A 26,856-nucleotide genomic window follows, 5' to 3' on the forward strand; every position below is an offset into this window, starting at 1 on the left:
TGCTCGTCGAGCGAGGGAAGCTACACACGCCAACCCTCCAGGCGTCACCATCTTCATCGAGGGAACGATCCGAGGGATCAGTTCCACAACGGTGCTCGTCCAGCGAGGGAGCTACAAACGCCAACCCTCCAGGCGTCACCATCTTCAACGACGGACCAATCGGACAGATTGGGTCCACATCGGTGCGCAGAGAGCGAGGGAAGTTACATCGCCAACCCTCCAGCTGTCGCCATCTTCATCCAGCACCACCATTGTCATCGAATGAACTATCTGACGAATTAGTTCCACAGCGGCGCTCATCCAGCGAGGGGTTACAACCGTCAGCCCACCAGGTGGAGCCGCACTGCAAGCAGTTTCCGAATTCGTCATCGGTGTTTGTGCATCAGTGTGTATTTTCGTCATCAGTGCTAGTGCAGTGAAACGTCATGCCAGTGACACGTGCGTCGACAAAGGACATGGACACCGTGGAGTTATCTGGAGCAGAAACTGCAGTAATGCAGCAACCAGAAGTGTCCATGCAAGTGCAAGTGTTGCGCATCAAGTTGAAGGTCGTGCATAAAAGGCTGATCAACATGCAGACCGATCCAACACTTGCACAAGTGCAATCCAAAATGCTGGAAGAGCTGAAGGCTGAACAACATACACTGCTGAATCAACTCATCGAGCAGCTACCGTATGATTTGGACAAGGACATCGCTGAGGACGAAGTGTTCCAGGCCGAATATTTGGTGAAAGCGGCATCTCTTCAGAGCATGGACGTCAAGCCTCCGCCGGTGGCAGCACAACTCGTAATGCCGCAACACCGTCTCCACATCCCGATGCCTACGTTCGACGGTAGCTACGAACAGTGGCCAAAGTTCAAGGCTATGTTCCAGGACATCATGAGCCGAGCCAATGAGTCTGATGCTGTGAAACTTCATCATTTGAACAAGGCGTTGACAGGAAAGGCTGCCGGCATAATCAACGCCTCAATGATGAACAGCAACAACTTCGAGAGTGTATGGGAGATCTTAGTCCAGCGGTTCGAGAACCCCCGGTTGATCGTCGACAAACACATCGCCGGGTTGTTACACCTCAAGGCGCTACCCCGAGAGTCTGCAAAGGATCTTCGTCACCTTGCCGAGACTTGTAAGGCGCATGTTGACGGTCTCATCTTCATGGAGAAGCCCATCGACGGAACCAGCAACCTCATCATCACCCACATTCTGTCATCGTGCCTAGATGCGGAAACTCGGAAGTTGTGGGAACGCTCGTTAAAGCATGGAGAGTTTCCTGAGCTGTACAAAACTCTTGAGTTCATCACTCGGCAGACGGAAGTGTTGGAAAGCTGTGCAACGAAGGAGCCTCAACAACGACAACCGTCGGGAAAACCAGCGAGCACCAAGGCATTTGTGTCATCGACTCCGAACCCTCCGCAGCTCTGTTGCGCTTTGTGTAAGCAGCAACATCCATTACACAAGTGCCCCACATTTTTAATACTGACGACTACGGATAAGATCGAGAAGCTGAAAACATTGAACCGCTGCTTCAACTGTTTTGGTACCGGACATGCAGTTTCTAAATGTCCCTCACCATGGTCGTGTCGTCACTGCAAGGGCAGGCATCACACGTTGATTCATGTGGAGAACTCACGTGTAACACCTGGTCCATCACCTGTTACTGGAAGACAATCTACAACCGCTACGACAACATTAACCACAGTTGTGTCATCCACTGTGTTGCTTTCGACGGCAATGCTCAACATCACCGACAGCGCAGGAGTCACCCATCCGGCACGTGTTCTTCTGGACAGCGGAGCACAATCCAGCTTCATCACTGGCAGGCTAGCCCAATTCCTATGTTTACCACGCAAATTGGTAAACATTCCCTTGTCAGGGATTGGTGGCAGCGCAGGATCGAACGTGCGACACACCGTGACTACTACCATTCATTCCCGATGCTCCAGTTACAATGCAACGGTGGAAATGTTAGTGCTTCCCAAACTGACGGTGGAAATGCCACGACAGTACATCAACATCAGCCACTGGAGTATTCCTGAAGCATGTGTTCTGGCTGACCCGTCGTTCAACAACCCAGCGCCTATCGACCTGATACTGGGAGCATCACTCTTCTACGAGATCCTGAGGACCGGACGGCTATCGTTGGGTGACAACATGCCAACGCTCCAAGAAACCGAATTTGGTTGGGTTGTCAGCGGAAACACCATCATCGAGGAACCATTGTCATCTTCAATGTGTGCAGTCGTCACGCACACCAACGAGCTGGACTCTTTGATGAAGAGATTCTTCGAACTAGAAGAGGTGAGCGGCACACCAAGCTGGAGCAACGAAGAACGTGCGTGTGAGGAGCATTATACAGCGACAACTACCACAGACATCAACGGTCGATACGTGGTTCGACTTCCCCGGAAAGCCGAAATGATCGGCAAACTTGGGGACTCAAAGACCAGCGCACTAAGAAGGTTCTTAGCAATAGAACGACGACTTCAAAGAGAACCGGAAACTCAACAAGCCTATGTTGATTTCATGAACGAGTACCTTCGCTTAGGTCATATGAGCAAGGTGGCAGCTACATCGATGGACGCTGAGACGTTCTATCTACCTCATCATCCGGTCTTCAAAGCCGACAGCACCACTACCAAGTGCCGTGTCGTCTTTGACGCATCGAGCAAATCATCAACGGGAGTATCATTGAATGATACGTTAATGGTCGGGCCGACCATTCAACAGGATGCTACCTCCATTTTGATGCGGTTCCGTACAAGGGCTGTTGCCCTCACAGCAGACGTGGCTAAAATGTACCGGCAGGTTTTGGTACATCCCACCGATCGATCCCTGCAACGCATCCTGTGGCGGAATTCACCAAACGAGCCCATCGAGGAGTATGAGCTCAACACCGTGACGTATGGGACAGCATCTGCACCGTTCCTGGCAGTACGATCATTACAACAAACGGTAGAAGATCATGGGAAGGAATATCCGGCTGCAGCTGCGCGATCCTGTGACTTCTACGTGGATGATTTCGTGTCTGGAAGTGATTCGCCGGCAGAGGCTGAATCCCTACAAGTACAAACGGCAGAATTGTACGCGAAGACGGGGTTCGAGCTACGAAAATGGGCTTCCAACAAGCCATCCGTGCTACAGCATGTGGACCAACAGCAGTTAGCAGCCACTCCATCTGCTGAATCGGGAGCCGAAGGAGTTCTGGCAACTCTTGGTTTAGTTTGGGACTCATCTTCCGACAACATGAGTTTCAAAATCAACGCGCCCTACGTTATTGGGCCAATAACGAAGCGGAAGGTCCTTTCTTGCATCGCCAGGATCTACGATCCTTTGGGAATTGTTGACCCAGTGAAAGCCATGGCGAAGCAATTCCTCCAACGTATCTGGACTCTTCAGACGGACCAGCAACATCCCTGGGGATGGGACGACGAACTACCGCATCACCTTCAAGGACAATGGATCAACTTCCACAACCAATTGATCCATCTACAGGAGCTACACATTCCTCGTGTAGCAATTGGACCTGACAGCATCTCTAGCCAATTCCATTTCTTTTGCGACGCGTCAGAAAAGGGATATGGAGCATGCTGTTACATCAGGAGCTGCAACGAACAGGGAGTCGTCACGATTCAACTGTTCGCCTCGAAGACGAAAGTGACACCAATAAGCAGCAAGCACTCCATCGCCCGACTGGAATTGTGCGCAGCACAATTAGCCAGCTTGCTTTATAATCGTGTGAAGTCAGCTGTCGAGTTGCAATCTCCAGCTACATTTTGGACGGATTCAACCACCGTGGTGCATTGGCTACGAGGATCACCAAGCTGCTGGAAGCCGTTCGTCGCCAATCGTGTCTCGCAAGTGCAACAGCTTACAACTGGTTGTGCTTGGCGACACATTGCTGGAATAGACAACCCAGCGGACCTTGCATCACGCGGCTGCCTGAGTAAGGAGCTCCTCAACAATCCGTTATGGTGGCAGGGCCCACCATGGCTAAATCAACCGGAAGAGCAATGGCCGGAATCATCGATATCGTCATTTGACGACGACGCTGCCGCAGAAAGACGCGCCTCTACAGTGGCCTGTGCAGTTGTCGAGAAACCGCACCATCGCGTCTTCACGTTATACTCATCGTTCTCGAAGCTCAGAAGAATGATGGCGTATTGGGTTCAATACTTCAACCGTTGTTCAAAACGTCGATCGTATACTGGCCCTGGTATCACGACAGCAGACCTGAAGGAAGCAGAGGAAGTAATGTGCCGATTAGCGCAGAGGGATTATTTCACACAAGAAATAAGAGCACTACAACGGAAGGAATCAATTTCTTCGTCATCGAAGCTGAAGTGGCTGCATCCGCAGCTGGGAGCAGACGGCATCATTCGTGTTGGTGGCAGGCTTAGCAACGCATTGCTATCAGAGGACACCAAACATCCTATCGTGGTTCCCAACGGACATCCGTTAGCCCATCTGCTGATGGATCATTTCCACAAGACGCTGCTACATGCGGGACCACAGCTGATGCTGAGTACGAGCCGACAACGATATTGGATCTTGGGCGGCAGAAACCACGCGAGAAGGACTTATCATCAGTGCCTCACCTGTTTCCGTGCCCGTCCTATCTCATCAGAGACACTAATGGCAGATCTCCCTTCGACGAGAGTAACTTCCAACCGACCTTTTTCAATCACGGGGATTGATTACTGCGGTCCAGTTTTTGTGAAAGGCGCATACCGGCGAGCAGTTGCTACAAAGGCATATGTAGCCATCTTCGTGTGTTTCGCCACTCGTGCAATTCACATCGAACTTGTTTCCAACTTGACGACGGAAGCATTCATCTCAGCGTTACGTCGATTCGTGGCACGCCGTGGACTTCCAGCAGAGTTGCATTCAGATAATGCAACAAACTTCAAGGGAGCAAGCAACCAGCTAAATGAAGTCTACAAGCTGTTGCATTCATCACATCATCAAAGGAGCATCCGGACATGGACCTTGGACAGGAGGATTACGTGGCACTTCATTCCACCGCGAGCTCCCCATTTCGGTGGGCTTTGGGAGGCGGCTGTGCGCTCGATGAAACACCACCTAGTACGAGTTGTAGGCAAAACGTCTCTCTCCTTCGAAGACATGGCGACGCTGCTGACCGAAATTGAGTCATGCCTCAATTCTCGGCCATTAACACCGCTGACCGATGACCCCACTGACGTGACGGCCCTTACACCCGGACATTTCCTGGTTGGATCGCACCTCCAACATGTTCCAGATGCCGAGACAGCGGGCGTTCTTGAAAATCGGTTGACACATTGGCGACATGTTCAACAACTAATGCGTCACTTCTGGAACCGATGGCATAAGGAGTACTTACAGCAACTCCAACCGCGTTCGAAATGGTATAAGGATGATGAAAGGGCTATCGTTCCAGGTACGTTAGTGATCATCAAGGAAGATAATGTACCACCACTTTCTTGGCTGTTAGCACGAGTAGTTGAGGTCCATCCTGGAAAGGATGGAAAGGCTAGGGTATTTACACTGCAAACCAGTACCAAGACTAAGGTAGTTAGGCCTCGCGTAAAGCTATGCGTTATACCCACGGCAGTAGGAAATTATTGAAATTTCTCAATTTCAAGGTGGCAGGATGTTCGAGATTTAACGCGCCTAAAGTTAGACCGCCCGCATTACACCGGGGTTGTTTAAACACGAGTCGCGCCATCTATGGTGCGATTAGGGAACCATAAAGAACCTGAATGTAATTTACTAAACATCGCTAGTACAGCACGGCTGCTTCGAGCGACTATGTGAAAATAAAATGCGATTCGGGAGACTGAGACAAACGGCAAAGAGCTTAGGAATTGAAATTTATTTCGCATCCCAAGGTAGTCCAGCTAAAGAATCCTCTGAAGGTCCTTGACGGGCAACCAACATTGGACACTCTCTAGCGCTCTCCGACCCCACCTTGAGCTCGAGCTACATCTTCCTTCTCCTTCCCTTCTGGTGTTGACCTGTTCGGCATTGTCCAACGGTCTTCATCATTCCCTTCCACTCCTGGTGTTGACCTGTTCGGCATTGTCCAACGGTCTTCATCATTCCCTTCCACTCCTGGTGTGTGACCAGTTCGGCATTGTCCAACGGTTCTCACCATTCCTTTCCCCCCTTGGCACGAGGCCTGCTTGGTTTCACCATCAACTCGTGCCATTCCTTCCCCAGCAGTGGATCTGTTCGGCAGTGTCCAACGGTCGCTGCTGATTCTCTCCCGGTACCGGTCCACCACCACCAAAGGCCGTACTGTCTATCCTTTTCCTTCCCCCTCCCGGAGTAGGCCGTACCCTACACTGCCCGACATAGGGAGGAAGCGTCTGTTAAGTATTTTCAACAATATGTTGGAGGTCAACAGCGTTCCGCAAGAGTGGAGAGAAGTGAAAGTTGTCACTATCTTGAAGCCTAGCAAACCGCCATCAAGATACGACTCTTATCGGCCAATATCGTTACTGTCGTGTCTGAGGAAACTCCTTGAAAGGATGATTCTTTTCCGGTTAGAAGAATGGTTGGAATCAAACAACCTTCTCTCAAATACCCAGTTTGGTTTTCGTAAAGCCAGGGGTACTAATGACTGCTTAGCCCTTCTGGTAACAGAAATAGAGCTTGCTCGTGCGCGCAAGCAGAACATGGGATCTATTTTCCTGGATATACAGGGGGCATTTGACTCAGTATCACCATACAAGCTGAGTCAAAAACTAGAAAATGTGGGGCTGGGTCCAAAGTTGAATAACTTTCTGTTCAACCTTTTGTCGGAGAAAGCTATGTATTTCAACAATGGTCATGTTCAGCTAAAGCGGACCAGTTTCCATGGACTAGCACAAGGGTCCTGCTTGAGCCCCCTGCTATATAACTTCTATGTCAGTGAAATAGATTCTTGTCTAGCTCCGAACTGCAGCATTAGACAATTGGCAGACGACGGCGTCATATCTTTTGCAAGCAGGGACGCCGCCGAAATACAACTGGCTTTACAAACCACTTTGGACAATCTTGCCGAGTGGTCTGAAAACCTTGGTATCAAGTTTTCTGCAACGAAAACTGAGATGGTAGTCTTTTCTCCTTTCAGCGACACGACAAAAAACAGGGAGAAAAGACTATTTGACCCGAAAATTTATGTCTTTTTGTACGGTGAAAATATATCAACTACCGACAATTTTCGATACCTTGGTGTTTGGTTCAACTCAAGGCTAAACTGGAGTACACACATCACCCATCTGGTGCAAAAATGCAGTAAAAGAATCAGCTTTCTAAGGACAGTCACAGGATTCTGGTGGGGCGCACATCCATCAGACGTCCTGCGACTGTATAAGACAACGGTATTATCCGTGTTGGAATATAGCAGCATATGTTTCCATTGGGCATCCAACACGCATATCCTCAAACTAGAGAGGCTACAGTATCTGTTCGAATTACGAAAATGTTTATAGGGTAGAAATGAATTATGATGAATTTGTAAATGAACTCTAATTAATGCATAAGAATAAAGGACAATTGAATTCACACTCGCAAAGAAACCAGACGTGTTACATCTATCGCTCTACAATCACGATATCACATCCAGTAAATTCTCTACAGTATCGTTGTCTTAGATTCCCACTAGGGAGCATGAAACACACAACATGTCCCTAGAAGTGATGACCGGAGTGATGCCGCTAAAACTTCGTTTTGAAATGCTGTCGCTTCGCCGTCTAGTCCGTTCTTCAGTATCAAATCCCTTGATCGAAGAAAATTTTAAAGCACTTCTAGAGACAGGTTCTAAGAGCAAGATCTTGAAAATCTACGAAGATTTTGTTGCCCTACAAGTGCATCTTAGCGCTCCACAGGCATTAAACCGTGCTGCCCTTCCTGAGACCTACAGTTCCCTTTTAACAACAGATTCCTCGTTGCACGAGGAAATTAATACCATACCGAATGATCTTCGCCCGATGGTAGTTCCGAGCATTTTCAGGGATAAGTATGGCCATTTAGACCAAAGTAGCCAGTATTATACTGATGGATCATCCTCTAATGAAGGCACCGGCTTCGGCGTTTTTAGTGAGTCCGCCGAAGCATTTTTCAAATTGCGGGAGCCGTGTAGTGTCTACACCGCAGAACTAGCCGCAATCTTGTACGCACTATTGATTATAGCAGCGAGACCTTCGGATCAGTACTTCGTCTTCACAGATAGCCTAAGCGCTATCGAAGCACTACGATCCCCGAAGGCTGTTAAGAGTCAGGATTTCCTGGTCATTAAAATCATAGAATTGCTTGGCTCCATGTTCGACAAGGCGTTCAGGATTTCGCTAATTTGGGTACCTTCTCATTGTGGAATTCCCGGCAACGAGAAGGCAGACTCACTGGCCAAAACAGGCGTCCAACAAGGCGCATTTTACGACCGTCCAATCTCGGCCCGAGAGTTTCTTCGTCTACCACAGCAACTTTTCCTGTCTCGCTGGCAGAGCATGTGGGAGGCGGATGATCTCGGGCGATTCCTTTTCTCGATCTCTCCGCAAGTGTCCCTGCGGCCTTGGTTCGGTGGGCTCTCTGTAGACCGGGCGTTCATACGCATGATGTCTCGACTTATGTCGAATCATTTCGCGTTGAACGCTCATCTGAAGCGTATAACTCTGGCTCAGACGAAGGTGTGTGGCTGCGGTGACGGATTTCACGATGTGGATCACCTTCTGTGGTCCCGCGTGGAGTTTGAAACCGCAAGACCCTCCTTGTTGGGCACAGTCGAGAGCATCGGCAGACAACCGGGTACAGAAATTAGAGAAATTTTGGCGACTAGGGACCTCGCTTACATGAGGCTCATCTTCCGATTCGCCAGAGACAACGGTTTTATCCTTTGATTCCGCATCCCCATTATCCTTTCAATCCTAAGACCCCTACATTCCTTTTTTGTTATTCGTTATGTTGTCCGTGTCTTAATTGTTCTTTGTAGTGCCACGGGTGGTCCGTTGACGGTGCAACAGTATCCGGGACCAAAGTCGACACTATCGTTAGAAGGGAGGCAGACTTTTCTGCAATAGTGTTCTTCATCTCTGCCTAGCCTTCATGGAGCGAGTTCGGCCTTGCTGGCGTTGGGTTCGGAGGTGGTCGACGGGTTCAACCCCGTAATTAGCAGAGACCCTGCTGTTACGGGATGGAACTCGCCGATAGCTTTTGAATTCGGTGCTGGCTTGGTCGAGCTTGGGCTATCACTGCTGGGCAGTTTGAGAAACACTACACAGAGGCAAATGTTTGTGCTGTCCAAAACGTTGTTTTTTTTTTTGTTTAGTTTTGTTTCACTATCCAGATCCGATACACGGAAGGATGATCCGTTTACACACCACACTACCATCAACACAATACCGCCAGCAATAGTCCCGGACCTAATCATTGCTACAAATTCTACAATAGACCTGGATTCCCACACTGCAATCGGCACACACCTACAACCGAGCATGCCCGAGATAAGGCTAAATACCAGGGAGGAAATGCCTTGGTAATTTCTTTGTGAATTGTGTGTTTTTGATGTTTGTATTTCGTCAGCACATGCGGTGCTGACAATACGGCTCCTAGCCGTGATAATTAATAAATAAATAAATAAATAAAATAATGAAAATATCTCGTATATTATTGGTCCAGCAACCGAAGCGTTCACAGTTTTACCAAGCGAATAACAATCATAGCATCATTTGCGGTCTAATTATACATTCCTTTGTTGTTTTCGGTTTTGGCAATCATCCTTTTAAAGGTACGAATTTCAGCACAATTAAAAAGTGCTACAACTAGAATTCTCATTGAATTTGGGTGTTTTCTAGGTGTTTGGCTACGACAGGAGCTCTTGCTTGTTGAAGTGCGCTCGTGCAACATTTTTCTTGTCGGTAAATTTGTTTTATTATCGCACCGTGAAAGAATACAGTGAGTTTCAATAGCGGTATGTGCTGAAGCGAATCAACTGAGACACACATCGTTCTTTTTACTTTTTGCTTGCAGATATGAATTCCAGCCAAAGCTCTGTACAAGAGGAAAATGCAAGCAGCGCATGCAAGCACCTCGCCGCCGAAAAACTACTAGCAACGAAGATAGAGAGCGCGTGGTAACGGCGTATGAAAACCGAGCCACAGCAGCTACGAATAGCGAAATGTTTAATTTGAAAAAACCGACTGTCCATGGCATCATCAAAAAATACCAAACCCAATGGCAAATCGAGGCAAAGAAGCGTGGTGGCAACAGATCTAAACTATTGTCGCAGCAAGCCGTAAATGATGTTCGGAACTGGATCGACGAGAACTGCACGGTGACGCTTAAAGCACTCGCAGAGAAAGTGTTCGAACAACACGGTGTTCGAGTTTCGTCCACAACCATAGCGAGGGAAATAAAAGGATGAGATTGGATTGAGATGTTCGGATGAGATAGTGATTGAAACCAACGGAAATGTTATTTTAATTCGTCCAGCAGCATTATTTACATTTCATCTTTTTAAGAATCGTCATTACAATATGTTACACATTAAAACTAAAATCTTACTTTCTCATCTTATATATATTTATACATAACTTAATCTAAAATTTCTTCGCCCCTCAAACAACGGGACATGTATTGCCACATATTCGAAATGTAGCCATCGCAATCCTGTGCGGTTATTAGCCTGGATCCATTCCGAATCGCTTCCATCAATTGATCCTCATTTGAAATATTGCTTCGCCACACAAAATTTATCCACTGGCTGAAAAGATTTTTAATAGGATTAAGGAATGGTGAGTAGGGTGGTAGATATAAAGGTTTGTCGCTATCATTTCCGATTGCAACTCTTACTGCGGGTGTTTTGTGGAAAGCTACATTATCCATTATGAAGTAGCTGCTGTTAATGTTCTTCGATCGCAGGGTTTGCTTTAGTTCTTCAATAAACTTTATAAACCGTTCACGGTTTACGGATCGAGTGTGTGTGGTGTAAAGCAGCACGCCGTACCGATGCATAGCACAAATTATGGTTCTAGTCCTTAACTGTGGAACGGTGATGTCGGCCGGTGTTCCTTTCTGCGATCGTCCTTTTAGCGTACGCATACTGACGTTAAATCCTACTTCGTCTAAATAGATTAATCCATTATCCGGAATTTCGCGCGCAATTTCATAGAATTGTGTAGCGTAATGTTTCCTTTCTTCGACAGTCGTTGTTGTGTTGCGTCGCTCCGGTAACAGTTTGACCATCTTCAGAGAGTAGTTGAATCCTTTTATTTCCCTCGCTATGGTTGTGGACGAAACTCGAACACCGTGTTGTTCGAACACTTTCTCTGCGAGTGCTTTAAGCGTCACCGTGCAGTCCTCGTCGATCCAGTTCCGAACATCATTTACGGCTGGCTGCGACAATAGTTTAGATCTGTTGCCACCACTCTTCTTTACCTCGATTTGCCATTGGGTTTGGTATTTTTTGATGATACCATGGACAGTCGGTTTTTTCAAATTAAACATTTCGCTAATCGTAGCTGCAGTGGCTCCGTTTTCATACGCCGTTACCACGCGCTCTCTATCTTCGTTGCTAGTAGTTTTTCGGCGGCGAGGTGCTTGCATGCGCTGCTTGCATTTTCCTCTTGTACAGAGCTTTGGCTGGAATTCATATCTGCAAGCAAAAAGTAAAAAGAACGATGTGTGTCTCAGTTGATTCGCTTCAGCACATACCGCTATTGAAACTCACTGTATTCTTTCACGGTGCGATAATAAAACAAATTTACCGACAAGAAAAATGTTGCACGAGCGCACTTCAACAAGCAAGAGCTCCTGTCGTAGCCAAACACCTAGAAAACACCCAAATTCAATGAGAATTCTAGTTGTAGCACTTTTTAATTGTGCTGAAATTCGTACCTTTAAAAGGATGATTGCCAAAACCGAAAACAACAAAGGAATGTATAATTAGACCGCAAATGATGCTATGATTGTTATTCGCTTGGTAAAACTGTGAACGCTTCGGTTGCTGGACCAATAATATACTAGATATTTTCATTACCTGAACGGATTTTTTTTTTCGTGATCGCATCAATTTTGAGTTCGTGTATATTCGTCCATGTTTGAATTCTTCACATGGCTGTTCTTCCGATGTTTCACATAGTTTTGTTATTATGTTTTTAACCAACGCTGGAAATCAATAAATTTATGCTTTATAATAATGAACATTAATCTTCACACCACTCCCTTACCATTATCATACTTACATAAAAAATAATAAAACGATTGATTATTTCAGCCAAAATAGAATGTCGGAACCACCAAAGAAAGGGCGCCTTTTTGCACTGCAACAACTGCCTTCGGCTGTATTATGCTCCACAGGGCGATCGTCCGTGTTTTTGGACCGCGAACGTCATCAAGACCGACGCCGGAACCGTCTCTTGTCCCCGATGCTGGTTCAATGGATATCGCTACGCGACCGGCAGGATCGGTGGAACAAAAGCGAGGATCGCAGCCGTCCACTAGTGCGACGCCGGTACCGGCATTTGTTCCCGCTGCAGGTTCCATGCGTGTCATTCCGCGGCCGGCAGGATCGTCTGCGACGTCGGAATCTTCTACTGCTCTCACTGCTGGTTCCATGGATATCGCTACGCGACCGGCAGGATCGGTGGAACAAAAGCGAGGATCGCAGCCTTCAACGAAAGCGATACGTGGGATGATTATTGTGCCTGCTAGTTCCGTGCGTGTTGTTCCACTAGCGACCACAAGTGCGACGCCGAAATCGTCTGTTGCTTCAGCTGATGGTTCATGCGCGCATGACGTTGCGCGACCGGCAAAAACGACTGTCGTGCATCAAGGATCCCGTCATCCGTCACCAAGCATGACACCGGAACCGTGTGTTTCATCATCACCGGGATCAACATTTCACGAAGAGCAGTCGTCAGCAAGCAGCATTCATCCGTCCACCGTATCTATTCATGTAAATAAGAACACAGAGTTAGTTCAAGCAAAAACAACTTGTCCTGGGCACGATTTTTGTTCACAATGTTTATTATTAAAACTGGATGCCCGAACTGCCCAAACGGCTGCGGTAGTGGCCACAATACACCCGATGAAAGGCGTGCGACGCAATGCTCAAACCATCCCGATGCATATAAGCAACGAAGAGTCACTGGACAGGTTTGAAGAGCATCTTACAGATGAAAATTTGTTTTACACCTTAAATGGGTTAAACAAGGTGTAATATTAGCGCAAATGAAATAACAGTAGGCGTTGCTATGAACACAGTAGTATGGAAAACCATACGTTACCTTTTTCTGCCTGGTAATGTGCAATACGAATGAAATATGATGATCATAAAACAGTAATGGGGTTATTAGACGAGGGATTTTTCATCAGTGATTTTCTGTCAAAACACGTTTGACAGATAAATGCTGGTCTGAAAAAATGAATTCGACTTGCTCAATCCAGATTTCGATCGCGCTGGTTTTTTTCTGTCAAAGTGAGGATTGTTTACATTTTGGAAGCGTTGTTTTGCCTCGCAATTTTTATTGAATATTATTGTCCAGTTTAGTTCATGTGATTTAAAATGAATATTGAAGACGATGTTTTGCTAATGCTACGAGCGTTATTTGCTACACAAAGCGAAATAAAGCCGCGATCGAAATGGGTAAAAACCATGTATTTGAAAAGAAGTTCTCTATCGCATTTCAACATGATGGAAGAGCTGAGGCTGGAGCCGACGGATTGGCTAAATTACGCCAGAATGGATGAGGATTCATACATGTGGCTTTTGGAGAAGGTCACTCCGCTGATCGTGAAAGAAGACACGATTATGAGATCAGCTGTGTCACCACATGAGCGGCTCAGTGCTACACTGAGATATATCATCAGCGGCAGTTCCAACCAGTGCCTCCGTTTTTAAACAGCAATTTCGCTTTTCTTTCGGCCCGCAATTCTTCGTAACCAGCGGAACATTACGCGGTGACCGAAGAGAATAGAACAAGCACGAAAACCACGACAGACTGTATTGTTCTGTATATGTTCTTTGAAACATTTGAAAAATCATGCTTAGAAAGTGATGTTCGACCAGTTTGAACCGAAAAATCTCTAACCGAATGTTCGTCTGACCAAAGCGCTGTCGGTCACGAAAAAGTATCCCTATCATAATGGCATCGTCAGTCGGTGCCCGGCATGGTACGATAAGTGTTAATGATAAATATTTCATTCCATTTTAGAATAACGGACAATTCAAATGTAAAATAATTCGGATGATGGCAAAAAACACTTATCGGGGGACAGGAGTAGGCCATTCTTACGACACCAAACAGAGAAGGAATCAAGTACAGTTTGGAGAAGACAACAGTCAGCAGACGAGGACACAGGAAGGAAAATCTTGAGATCATCTGCATAAAACAGAAAACCTTCGGCGGGGAGGATGGAAACACAGTCATTAACAAATAACAGAAATAAAATAGGACTAAGGACACTACCTTGAGGAACACCCGAGGAACCTACGAAGGAATCGGACAGACAAGACGAAACTCTAACTCTATACGATCTCGCAAACAGGTAAGTCTTCAGCCAGGACAGTAAACGACCCCCGATACCAAGTCTTTCGAGTTTGGCAATCAGCAGATCGAGAGGAACACTGTCAAAGGCAGTACTGAAGTCGGTGTATACGACGTCAGTTTGACCACCGGATGACATGTTCGATAGAGCAGAGGATACAAGACACATAAGGTTGGAGGAAGTTGTGCGTTTGGGAATGAAACCATGTTGGCGCGGGGATAGGTGACCAACAATGATAGGAAGGATGGAGGAGAGAATAATTGATTCAAGGATTTTGGAAATGGGGGGGAGTAGTGAAATACCACAGTAATTGGAGCATACAGAGCGGTCACCTTTTTTGAAAAGGGGGACCAGCCAAGCAGACTTCCATATGGTAGGAAAGGAACCCTCATTGATGGATCTCACAAAGACGCGAGTCAAAAGGGGAGCAAAAAAGGAAGCACATTTCTTAAGGACAGAGGAAGGGATACCATCAGGACCAGGCGAGTAAGACAACTTGATCTTTGACAGGGCAGACAATACAGAGGGAACATCAACGTGAACATCACTTAGGGAGAAGACGTCACAAGGGGTGTACGATAGACCGTCGACTAAAGGCACCGCACTACTGCAAGGATCAACGAAAACACTAGAGAAGTGTTTGGCAAAGAGGCGGCATTGATCGAGAGGATTGGAGGCGGTTTCATCATTAAGGGATAGGATAGAAGGGATGCCGTTAGGATTACGACGCGCATTACTGAACCGCCAGAAAGATCTGGGGTCGGTTGTGAAGCGGTCTTGTAGCCGTACTACAGAGGACGCGTAGCGCCAACGGTTATAAGAGCGATAAGCGCTGGATGCGTATTTAAAAATACGAAGCGTAGTCGGGTTACGGCTGCAACGATAGTTACGAAAAGCTCGATTCCTGTCGGATTTCAGAGTGCGCAACGATCTGTTCGACCATGGGCGGTGAGGAGGGGGATAGAGGAAGGGACAACAGGAAGGAAAGGCAGCGGTGATCTTCTCGTTGAACTTGGAGACAGCAGCATCGATGTTGCAGGATTCCTCGATGAAAGACCAGTCGACAGCCGACAGGACGGCAATAAGTCTCGAGTGGTTCATTTTCCGGAAGTTGAATCCACGGACACCACGGTCTCTGCGAGGTAGATGAGCGGCTGGGGGTGACGGAACCGAAATAGTGGTCTCCAGTGCGGGGTGATGCAGGTCGATAGGCACAAGGGGGCATGGTGCGGAATGAACAAACGAACAGCTTTCAGCGGCGGCAGGGTTAGCGAAAAGTAAATCCAGCTGGCGATCGCGATGATTTTTCACCCCTGACAATTGCAGCAATCCATTGTAGGTCATGCCATCGATGAGAGAGCATCCGGATGATGAATAGTTGGGCATGAAGTGGCGTGGTGGGTCGGTAGTGGCATGCCAGGTAATAGCTGGTATGTTGAAGTCACCAAACAGCAACAGTAGGTCGTTTTGCGACATACGTTCGGAAATGTCACATACACTCTCATGCAGATTGTCGAACACATCCACAGAGAAACTGCGTTCAGGAGCGATGTAGATCACACCGATGAACAGGCTGCAGCGATGAAGTTTTACGCACACCCACAGAAGCTCAAGCGATGAGAAAGCGTGACGTAACATGAAGCTGTTTAACGAAGCAGCACAAGCGATGAGCACACCTCCACCACGAGAGTGTATGCTGTTATCAGTACTTCGGTCGCAACGGTATACGTTGATTTGCGTGTCAGCTAGTAGTGCGCTGGGTATCGATTCGTCGAGCCAGGTTTCGGTAATACATCGAGATCAGCTTCAGATAATGCGAGTCGGGTGTTATTCAGCTTGGTGCGCAGTCTTCTAACGTTCTGGTAGTATAGGAGAAGCTCTAAGTTAGGAGCCTGTGCATGTGTCGGCGGAGTATCACGGAGAACACGTGTAGTTAAGGCAGTGGTGGCTCGGGCATAGTGGCGTGGTGCGGATCGGAGAGCGGCGGATTCAGGTGGTTAGGCGGCAAGTTGACTCGTGTACTGGTGGTGGGAAGTGGTTCCCGGGGTCCTGTGTGCCAAAAATTCTGTGCTGTTTGTGAGGTGCGGTGGTCAGTGAATTCACGGAACACTATACCGTTGTGCCAAGTGGATGGTGAAAGCGCCTTTTCTTTTAAATCAGGCGACATCCCAACTTTAAAGGAGATAAAGCTGAGAGTGCCTGGATCCTTGTCACGTGGCACCAGTCTAATAGTGATGACGTCATCAGTACCTAGCTGAGAAGCCACCATCAGCTTGAAATCGGAGTCAGACACCGATGGAGCAATTCTGGTAAGGTATAACCAGAATTTCGGCCCGTTGGATACATTCAACGGGACGGTCAGCACGGTACGAGACGATGGTGAAATCGGAGCAGTGCCAACTTTGAGAGGTGGCGCAGAAACGGCATCAGGAGGCGTGAAATCGACAAGCCTACGTTTAGGCGCATTGCGGTTAGGAGCATTTTGAGACGCTCGGTCCAGTTCACCGGGACGGGAGCTTAATGGCGTTGCTGCGGCGGTTGATGATGTTAGTGGTGCGAGTGGCATCAACGTGTGCGTGTTGGAATTGCTCCTGTCAACAGCCGACAGTACATCAGCACGCACAGCATCCAAGACGGCAGTAAGACGACCGTCAAATTCGCGAAGCAACTCGTCCTTCAGAACATCGAGAGCGGTATTGAGCTCATTGAATATAGCTCTACCGTTAAGCCGTGATGCGTTGCAACTTGCGCAAATCCAGAGGGCTTGAGCATCGGGCCGTGTGAATTCCGGAAGAGCAGCTTCGGGGACTCCAATACAACGAAGATGGTAAGATGTATCGCAGGAGCCCGCACACTTGTACAGTTCTTCGTTGTTTACAGGCAGGGAGCACGAAGGACAGGACGTAGCCATCGTAAACACTGAGCTGCACTGACACAGGAACGAAACGCACTAACACAAAACAAGAACGAGTGCGTGAAACGTCGAGGACGCTAGCTCGAAAAAATAGTCGATAACAGCGCGGTGATGCAACAAATCAGGCCGGAATCTGACACGAATTGAGGACAAGACACCAGTGCAACTATAGACAGCAAATTTCACACGGCAAGGCACGCAGAACACGTTGAAAACACGTAAAAACAACGGAGCTCGAAGAAGTTCCAATCGAACGTGACGAAGTCCAAGATGGATCTCTTGTGTTTCCCGAACACAACGGTGCTGTGATTCTGAAGACCGGGCGAGTGTGATATTTGCAAACCATGTATAACGTGAAGCGAGCGAAAAAAAGTGGTCAAATCAATAAGCTGAGCAAGACGTTATGGGCGAATTATGAACAGCAATGCGATGATGAACATCAAGCTGGACCAAGCACACGCCAACATACTCAAGGTATTTGCTGTTATTCTTCGATGCATCTATTTATCTTCTTGCCCTAAAGGCAAAAACCAAACCAAACACATCTTTCCACCCTTATATAGCATTGAATATCAGTTAAGATGTATCGCCTTACCAGTTCCATAACATTGATGAATGTTACTAATGAATGGTGTATTATAATTTCACAAAGCTCGCTACATATGATGAAGAATATCTCGAGGATTCGCCAACTGTATGTGATATGCTTACTGAATCCGAATATACAACCAACTTCGAGCAGGATGATGATGACCATGAAGATGAGGAATTCCTAGAACCAGTACCGATGGACGAGGATGATAATGAGCAAGGAGAGGAGGAGAATGAATTCATCGAAGATGATACAAATTCTTTTGCAAAATATACGACTTTGGGCTCTATTTCATCAGATTACACATGTTGCTTTAAAATATTTATTATTTATATTGCAAGATGTTAATGAAATACACCTCCCACAAGATCCCAGGACATTGCTGAAGACCACAACTGCCGTATGAAAAGAGATTTCGATCGTACCGGGAGGAGAGATGTGGTATCAGGGATTCGAGAATTGTTTAAAACATCATTTTCAGTAATTATGCTTTACTTATATATGAAATACTTTGCCACTCTATGGTACTTTTTAATAATACATAAACGATATCTTTATTTTTAGAGCTGTTACCCCTTCCCTTGACGTGTTCTCCATAAATCTCTTCGTGGACAGACTTCCTTTGCATAACAGTGGCCCAAAAAAAATTTTGGCCTGTTATGATGCAGCTTCATAATGTGCCAGATGAACCTATCTTAGTGTAGGGCATATTTTGTGGATCGTCAAAACCAGACAATGTGGAGGACTATTTGCGACCGCTAGTGGTTGAACTGAATCAAATTATTGAAGCAGGAGTTTTAATAAACCAAAATCGGATCAGGATCAACTAAAGAGCATTCATTGCTGTTACCCCGGTACGATCGTTCATAAAAGGTAAAACATTCATAATGAATTGTGTTTAATATAAATGGCTTATAATTTTTTGTTCATTGCTCCAGGAGTAGCGTACCACAACGGTTACCATGCTTGCATGAAATGCAAAATAGTGGAAAAATATTGTAGAGCAGCACGGAAAATAATTTACGAAGGAGTAGCTGCCGAACGGACGGATGCTGAATTTCGAAATGGACAGCACATCATTGTGTCGTAATCGTCGCACATTTCCAGAACTTTCCAACTTCGTTATTCCCTTTACAATTGTTGAACTTTCTTTATTTGATTATTAATGCAATTACGTCCGAACGATATCGCATCCGCTCTCGTCGCAATTAACCACAAGACTGACCGCATGCTGTGGTCGCTTTTCCTTCATCCTTTTTCATCGTCATCGTCTTGTTTCATTTTTATTGTGCTCATCCTGTTTCTTTCGTCTCGTTCTGTTCTGTTTCGTTTACGCTCTTCGTCTGGTTTCATTTCATGCCCTCTCTTTCGTTTCGTTCTTCGTTCCTTTGCTGAGCTTCTCTCCCCACGAGTTCATAATTCTCATAATCGTCCCATACGTTCTTCATCTTTTTCTTTTATCCTCACTCTCGATCCCTACATCCTCCTACGCCTCTACTCCTGGTAGCAAATGTGATACATTACTGATTCTTGATATCTGTTAGGCATCCGTATGTTTCTCTTGGGTCTACTGTACTGATCTCTGACATTATTAGGACTTTCTGTAACTTCGATCGGTTCCTCTAAATCCTCTTCAAATTTCTTTTTCCTATTGCAATTTGAAACCCGTTTTACATCTTGTATATTTCTAGTCTTTTCATACCCTTTCCATTCACTATTACAACCTTCGCTCCCTCTCTTGCTAGCACTGTAAATTTTTCTTTAGAAAATGTAGGATCGGTTTTTGATCTTTGAAAAACTGTAGTGAGGACAACATCGCCTACAGTAATAGTACTCTCTTTTGCCCCACGATGAGCATCTGCAAATTGTTTACTAACTAGTTTCGAAACCGCATCATTTTCCCTAGCCGCAATCCTGTCTATCGTTTCTCGCGAGTTTCACAGACACGGAAATGTCCCGCGATACCGCCAACCGACTAACAACTCAAACGGGGTAACACCCAATCGTGAGTGATGCTTCCGTGTATTGTGAATGTGAATGTACTCGTCCAATGCGATCCTCCAGAGTCTGCCTTCCTGTTTCGCTGCCGCCACCGGTTTTGCCGCTCGATGGCTCCGTTGGATTGAGCACTGAGGGGAATTGATTTTCGAACCTTCACTCCTTTATCCTCCCAGTACTTAATGAATTCCGTTCCTTGGAAGGGTGGTCCGTTGTCACTTTGTATAATGTGTGGTAGACCCCAAACTGAAAAAACTCTACAAAGGGCATCATTAGTGGTCCGAGCATCCGTTTGCTTAACCTCGGAAACGTGTAAATATCTAGAATAAGTATCCACCGTCAACAGAAATTCACCAGAGCCACAACCAGGCAGGGACAAAAAGTCGATTTGTAGGATTTCCCAGGGGCCGTCTGGTAGTTCTCTACTGGAAAGTGGAATCGGAGGATTTCTTTTTGAAATGACTAAACAGGTTTCACAATCCGAAACAAACTTTGTCGCCTCCTTTGCCATGTTTGGCCACCAGAAAAACTCACGTAGGATTCGTTTCGTAGCCCCACAGCCTACATGTCCTCGATGTGCCGCTTTCAGTGCTCTGATGCGAAGATTAGATGGCAAAACGATTAAATCACCTTTAAAGACTATGTCACCCAGCGTTCTTAAGTGTTTTGACTCAGATTCGTAACGTCGAAGATCTTTGGGCCATTTTCCGGTTTGAATTCCTGATCTCACAACTCCTAGCTCTTCGTCCGTTTCAGACGCCGCTTGTATTTCCGTCCAAGAAATGGTCATATCTCCTGCATCCAACGCGTACAATATGTGTTTCTCGTTGTCCTCATCGAAAGCGTCATTTTTCTGCGATTTGAAAATCAGCCTTGATAAAGCGTCAGCAACATTTAGACACCCTGGAACTCTTTCGATGCTAAAGTGATACGGCAGCAAACGTAGAGCCCATGCTTCCGCCCGCGTCATAGCTCGCCTACCAATACGATGTGATCCGCCGAAAATGAATTCGTTGGCTTCAGAATCTGTTCTAACGATGAAGTGTTTGTTTATCAAATAATAAGCAAATCTTTCAACACCCCAAACAATTGCAAGCGCCTCTTTTTGAGTTTGGGGATATCTTTGTTCTGCTGGTGTGAGAGACTTCGATGCGCAAGATATTATACGTGGAATTTTGGATTCGCTGAATTGCACGAGTACAGCGCCAAGTCCGATAGGGGACACATCCACGTATAGTTCTGTCCTGTCTTTATGATCGAAATAGCCGAGTCTGATGATAGAGTTTAGCGCTTCTGTTTTCAAAAATTCGAACTCTTGATTTTCCTTATCTGTCCAGTAGAAAATGCTCGACTTGGCAAGTGTCCTTAGCTTTAAGGTCTTTTCGGCACGTTTGTGAATAAAGTTTACCAATCCTAGAAAACTCTTCACTTCAGACAATGTTTCTGGCCCTCGAAAATTTTCCAACGCCTTCCTATTATCATCCTCAATACGCCATCCGTCTCCACATAACTTAAATCTCAGGAACTTGACCGATCTCGAACCAAATACGCATTTAGCTGAGTTAAGCCTGACGTTGTGTTCGCGCAGCCGCTGAAGGGTCTTTTCCAAATTAATATCGTGCTCTTCTTTTGAACTACCAAAAACCAATATATCGTCCAAATAGTTAAGCACCCCTTTTCATTCTGTAAGTACCTTGGTTTGTAGAATCTCTTGGAAGATGTCGGGTGCGTTGCAAAGACCGAATGGTAGCCTCTTGAATCTATATGTTCCATTGCCAGCAAAAAAGTTCGTCAAATGCCTGCAGTCCTCATGTAACTCCACATGAAAAAATGCACTTGATAAATCGATGGTTGTAAACCATGATGCGCCGTTCAGTTGCGCTAAAATGGCCTCTAATGTGGGCATCGGAAATGGTGTTCTTATTATGCTCTTATTTGGGCCTCGAAAGTCTACGACTAAGCGAATATCATTCTTGCCTTTAGGGACCACCAATAAAGATGAACAGAATGAATTTTCCATCTCATCCGTAACCCGTTCTATAATTCCGCAGGATAAAAGTTCGTCTAATTGTTTTACTGTCTCGTTCCTAAATGCTGGAGGGATGCTAGTAAATACGTTCCTAGACGGAGGAATCCCTTTATCGTAAGTCAACATCACAGGAAGAACATTGAATTTAGGAAACACTGACGAATCTGCCAATACAAAAATATCTCCCGGCATTAATCGTGTTGTGTCATTTCCCATGTTTGTCTTAACTGGAACTTCCATACCAAGTTGTAGCACGCTATATCTTAACGAAGTATTCCTGCTAAGCAATGCTCGCGCTTTTGGAATAACGTACAATTTTTCCATTGTCCGTGGACGGTCCATTGAGATGAACAGCTCAGCGACAAAAGAAGCCACTACCGGAATTTCATGTTTCATGCCGTAAGCTTTCAAGGAACGATCCGTTCCGTCTCTTACGTTGAAAATTTTCGTTTTTTCAGGATCACTTCTACATAAACAATCAAAATTATCTTTGCTGATGGTGTTAACGTCAGCACCAGAATCAATCAAAAAATTAATGGGGACTCCTGCTACGTAACCTACAACTGATCCTTGATCGTTTTCTCCTCGGATTATCACATACAACTGGTCGTCATTAGTTTTAACAATATCCGAGATATAGCAATTAGCTCTTGAAGTAGATTCCAATATTACCTAAAACATAAATATAAATAGTTTTGATTCAGTTGTGTATCAAGTTTAATAATTATTGTTATGGAAAAATTGCAAGCAATTTATATCTAAAAGAGTTTATTACAGAATGTGACTATAAATTTTCGAGAGTTATTAATTAGTTAAACGCTCGAAAGGAAAATTTGTTTACTTCCTATTGTTTAAGAAAGTAGAAGCAGGTGCAATTTTAGAAGTATGCAACTGATGAATGCATAAACGAACCACAAAAATAAATTTTATTAAGAAATATAAATTGAAAGCTAATCGGCCTCAGTTAGGAAAGTTTTACTCACAGTCTTTTGTTCACATTCAGTTTTGTCTGCATCATTACCATCCGTAATCGCCGCAATCTTCCGGGTTTTACTCGATTGAGATGATTCGCCCTCCGTTGAGTATCGTTTAACCGCCTTATTTTGCAGATCCGGACGACATGCTCGTTCGATATGTCCAACAGTTTGGCAGGTTCGGCACCTCTTGTCGATAGCGTAGAATTGCTCCGGATGATGAGAATTGCTGTTAAATCTCCAACAAACGATACGACGAATTCCAAAAGACCGATTTGTGGCAAATCCGGTAAAGCCCCTTTTGTTGGATCCTCTATCTTCCTGCATTCCCCAATGTTTTTGTCGGAACGTCAATCTATCACGCTGAAACTCGCCCAGACGAGGCGCCGTTTTTGGGTAAGCACCGTACGAAACAGCAGAGACCTCAGCCGTAGATTGAATTGGATGTTGATTTCTATTGAAAATATTCTCATTGATTGCCTCAATTTCGCAAGCTCGCACTCTATCCAACAGCTCGTTAATCGTCCCGCGTTTCTTAAGGATTTTCCATCCTGCCTTGCGTACTTTGGGATTAATTGCATGTATCTGAATCACGTCAGCAATGGTCTCTATTAACTGCTCGTCCTTGTAATTACAAAGTTTACCAAATTCGATCACTCGATTGACAAATTGATAATCGGACTAATATTTGATTTGTTTCATCGCTCGCAACTTTTGACGCTGACGGAAAACATATAGATGAGATCCGTAATATTGATCCAATCTATCAATTGCATTCGAGTACGGATAAAGATTCGCATCTTTCTCAGAATGAATTGGCGCAGTACATTCAACAGAGCACGACCTGCTTTCATTTTGAATGCACTCATCTTGAGAGATTCACTCGAAATTCCCGCGAAATCCATTGCTGCATCAAATTGCTCCTTCCATCGTTCGAATGTTGTCTTATCCACCTCTTCTTTTTCCGCCTTGGGTTGACAAGCTTGTATTTGTAGTGTCGCGAAAGACATAGACGCCAACATGGAAACCTCGTTGTTGGATTGTATGGCCGGTTGTAGCAATGTCGAAGAGCCACACGGTGGGATTCGGGATAACTGCTCATCAGATGCTTCTTCAATCCAGTCATTTCGTCGTTTAGAAGAGCTCGTGCGAGCTTCCTCCAGCTGTGACTTTAGCAAGGAATTCTTCTCTTTCTCCTTCTTCAAAGCCTCGATCAAGGCGTTCAGCTCTGCTTTTGTTATGTCGCCCTTGCTGAAGAAACAATCAAGAATACAATAGAATGACCAAAATTTCCGTATCTCCTTGTGTTGGACAACGTGACATGTGCTTACACCGTCAAATATATATGGTATAAAATCTTGAAAGTATTCGTTGTGTTAGTATACTTCCTTCTCATCATTTTTAAGAACCGCTCGAGGTCCTTCTTTTCTCTCCTTTTTTTTGTTTTGTTTTCAAATAGAAATACTTGTGTATGAATCGTACCAGACTCTCTTTTTTTAGGAGTTGGTAACACCATGAACCTTTCGAGGCTCTCTCTTTTTCTTTTACAATTATAGAATTAGAAATGTTTACACTAGAACCGCTCGAGGTTCTTTTTTTTAATAAAATAACTTAGATATGAACCACTCGAGGCTCTCTCTTTTCTTTTACAATCCACAGTAGAACCGCTCGAGGTTCTCTTTTTTTAATCACTTAGATATGAACCGCTCGAGGTTCTCTCTTTTTTAATTACTTATATATGAACCGCTCGAGGTTCTCTCTTTTCTTTTACAACTATTCGATAGCAAATATCCACAGTAGAACCGCTCGAGGTTCTCCTTTTTTTTAAGACTTAGATATGAACCACTCGAAGCTCTCTCTTTTCTTTTACAATCCACAGTAGAACCGCTCGAGGCTCTCTTTTTTTAATAAAATAACTTAGATATGAACCGCTCGAGGCTCTCTCTTTTCTTTTACAATCCACAGTAGAACCGCTCGAGGTTCTCTTTTTTTAATCACTTAGATATGAACCGCTCGAGGTTCTCTCTTTTCTTTTACAACTATTCGATAGCAAATATCCACAGTAGAACCGCACGAGGTTCTTCTTTTTTTTTCTTCTTCTTTATACTAATCACATAAAATATATCCACACTAGAACCGCTCGAGGTTCTTCTTTTTTTATAGAATCCGATAACTAGGAATTGCTCGAGGTTCTCTCTTTTTCTCGAAATAAAAAAGGAAATAACGCATACACGCTGAAACCTGTCATAGCAGTACGGAAGGATGCAAGAATCAGAATCGGAACTTTTGTTTAAAATGGTCTTGTGGGAAAGCCATAACGTTACTCGTGCGAATATCTGCTTTACTTATTTTTACATGAACCACACAAAGCATTCTTTTTTCATATTACAATTATAAATTGTCATGAACCGCTCGTGGTTCTCCATCTTTCCGCGCATCGTTCGACCAAGATCGACAGCGAGTGAGCAACACATACATGCTCAAACGCGTCATTGCTATGCAGAACCGAAATGATTTCCTAGAACCGCCGTATCGCTGCACATGCCAACACACACTATGATCAGTTTCACTAGCACCGCTCGAGGTTATTTTTCTTCTTAATAAAATCGTATACGTATGAACCGATCGAGGCTCTTTCTTTTTTTGATATCCTAAAACCTCTTGATATTGAATTTTTCTGTATGACGATCGTTTTCTTCTCATGAAATACTGTTGCACGAATTGCTTTCTTCACTAACTTTACACCACCACAGTAAAAACAGAATCCGAACATTTTATATTTGCTCTTCATACGATTAATCGATACGACGATCTTTAGAGCCAACTTATGTATTGATTATTTTACCGACTTGCGCCATTGTCGTGATCGTCGCACATTTCCAGAACTTTCCAACTTCGTTATTCCCTTTGCAATTGTAGAACTTTCTTTATTTGATTATTAATGCAATTACGTCCGAACGATATCGCATCCGCTCTCGTCGCAATTAACCACAAGACTGACCGCATGCTGTGGTCGCTTTTCCTTCATCCTTTTTCATCGTCATCGTCTTGTTTCATTTTTATTATGCTCATCCTGTTTCGTTCGTCTCGTTCTGTTCTGTTTCGTTTACGCTCTTCGTCTGGTTACATTTCATGCCCTCTCTTTCGTTTCGTTCTTCGTTCCTTTGCTGAGCTCCTCTCCCCATGAGTTCATAATTTTCATAATCGTCCCATACGTTCTTCATCTTTTTCTTTTATCCTCACTCTCGATCCCAACACATTGGGCATCAAAAAAGAATGACACCGCTTTTAGACATAAGAGGGTTAGATATAATTGAACAAATATTAGTGGCAGACAAGCTCCATTTGAATCATTTAGGGCTAATGCGTAAATTATTGAAAGGGTACACAGCAGGAAGGTTAGCACCGTTTCCACATTGGCATGTAGAAGAAATTTTGGAATTCTTAGAAACGTTAGTGAGCATACAGTTACCAGCAAAGATCCACAGAATTGTTAGACCGCTTAAATACTTAGCATTTTGGAAGGGGTCCGAATACCGAACCTTTTAAAATTACATTACCTTACCATCATTTCAAACTTTTTTATGTAGCAATTATTTTACTTTCAAGCCAACACTTTGCTAATTACAGGGAACACTCGGGTCATCTGTTGTTTTGTTGCAACAAAAATTTGTTGCCGATTTTAGTTCTGTTTACGATAGAAGCCACTTGACCAGTAAAGTACATAACTTACTACACGTTGAAGCAGATGTTAGTATGTTCGGGCCTCTTCCAAAAATTTCATCCTATCCCTTTGAAACAAGACTGCAGTTTATAAAAAAATTGATTAGAACAGGGCATAG

At 45.0% G+C, this 26,856-nt stretch overlaps 3 protein-coding genes and 1 long non-coding RNA gene across 4 annotated transcripts; 2 read left to right on the top strand and 2 right to left on the bottom strand.

Moving 5' to 3' along the window:
- The first annotated feature begins 425 nt into the window (after positions 1–425).
- LOC118515270 lies at positions 426–10,096 on the top strand. The gene is made up of 2 exons (XM_036061966.1): positions 426–4,524; positions 9,990–10,096. The coding sequence occupies exons 1-2, from the start codon at positions 426–428 to the stop codon at positions 10,094–10,096; spliced, it is 4,206 nt and encodes a 1,401-aa protein (XP_035917859.1).
- A 615-nt stretch (positions 10,097–10,711) lies between these two features.
- Positions 10,712–12,087, bottom strand: LOC118515280. The gene is made up of 4 exons (XM_036061969.1): positions 11,856–12,087; positions 11,689–11,788; positions 11,063–11,613; positions 10,712–10,722 (listed from the first exon to the last, which is right to left on the bottom strand). The coding sequence occupies exons 1-4, from the start codon at positions 12,025–12,027 to the stop codon at positions 10,712–10,714; spliced, it is 834 nt and encodes a 277-aa protein (XP_035917862.1). The 5' UTR covers positions 12,028–12,087.
- A 4,275-nt stretch (positions 12,088–16,362) lies between these two features.
- On the top strand, positions 16,363–19,054 carry LOC118515222. Its single transcript, XR_004906988.1, has 4 exons — positions 16,363–17,895; positions 18,074–18,493; positions 18,578–18,886; positions 18,952–19,054. It is a non-coding gene; the product is annotated as an uncharacterized LOC118515222 (long non-coding RNA).
- Positions 19,055–21,673: 2,619 nt separating this feature from the next.
- On the bottom strand, positions 21,674–25,810 carry LOC118515153. Its single transcript, XM_036061862.1, has 2 exons — positions 23,024–25,810; positions 21,674–22,712 (listed from the first exon to the last, which is right to left on the bottom strand). Exons 1-2 carry the CDS (start codon positions 23,339–23,341, stop codon positions 21,690–21,692), a joined length of 1,341 nt encoding a protein of 446 aa, XP_035917755.1. The 5' UTR covers positions 23,342–25,810; the 3' UTR covers positions 21,674–21,689.
- Between the last annotated feature and the right edge of the window lie 1,046 nt (positions 25,811–26,856).

The sequence above is a fragment of the Anopheles stephensi genome, chromosome X, assembly GCF_013141755.1.
Source record: "Anopheles stephensi strain Indian chromosome X, UCI_ANSTEP_V1.0, whole genome shotgun sequence".
In the NCBI taxonomy this organism is placed as follows: Eukaryota; Metazoa; Arthropoda; class Insecta; order Diptera; family Culicidae; genus Anopheles; species Anopheles stephensi.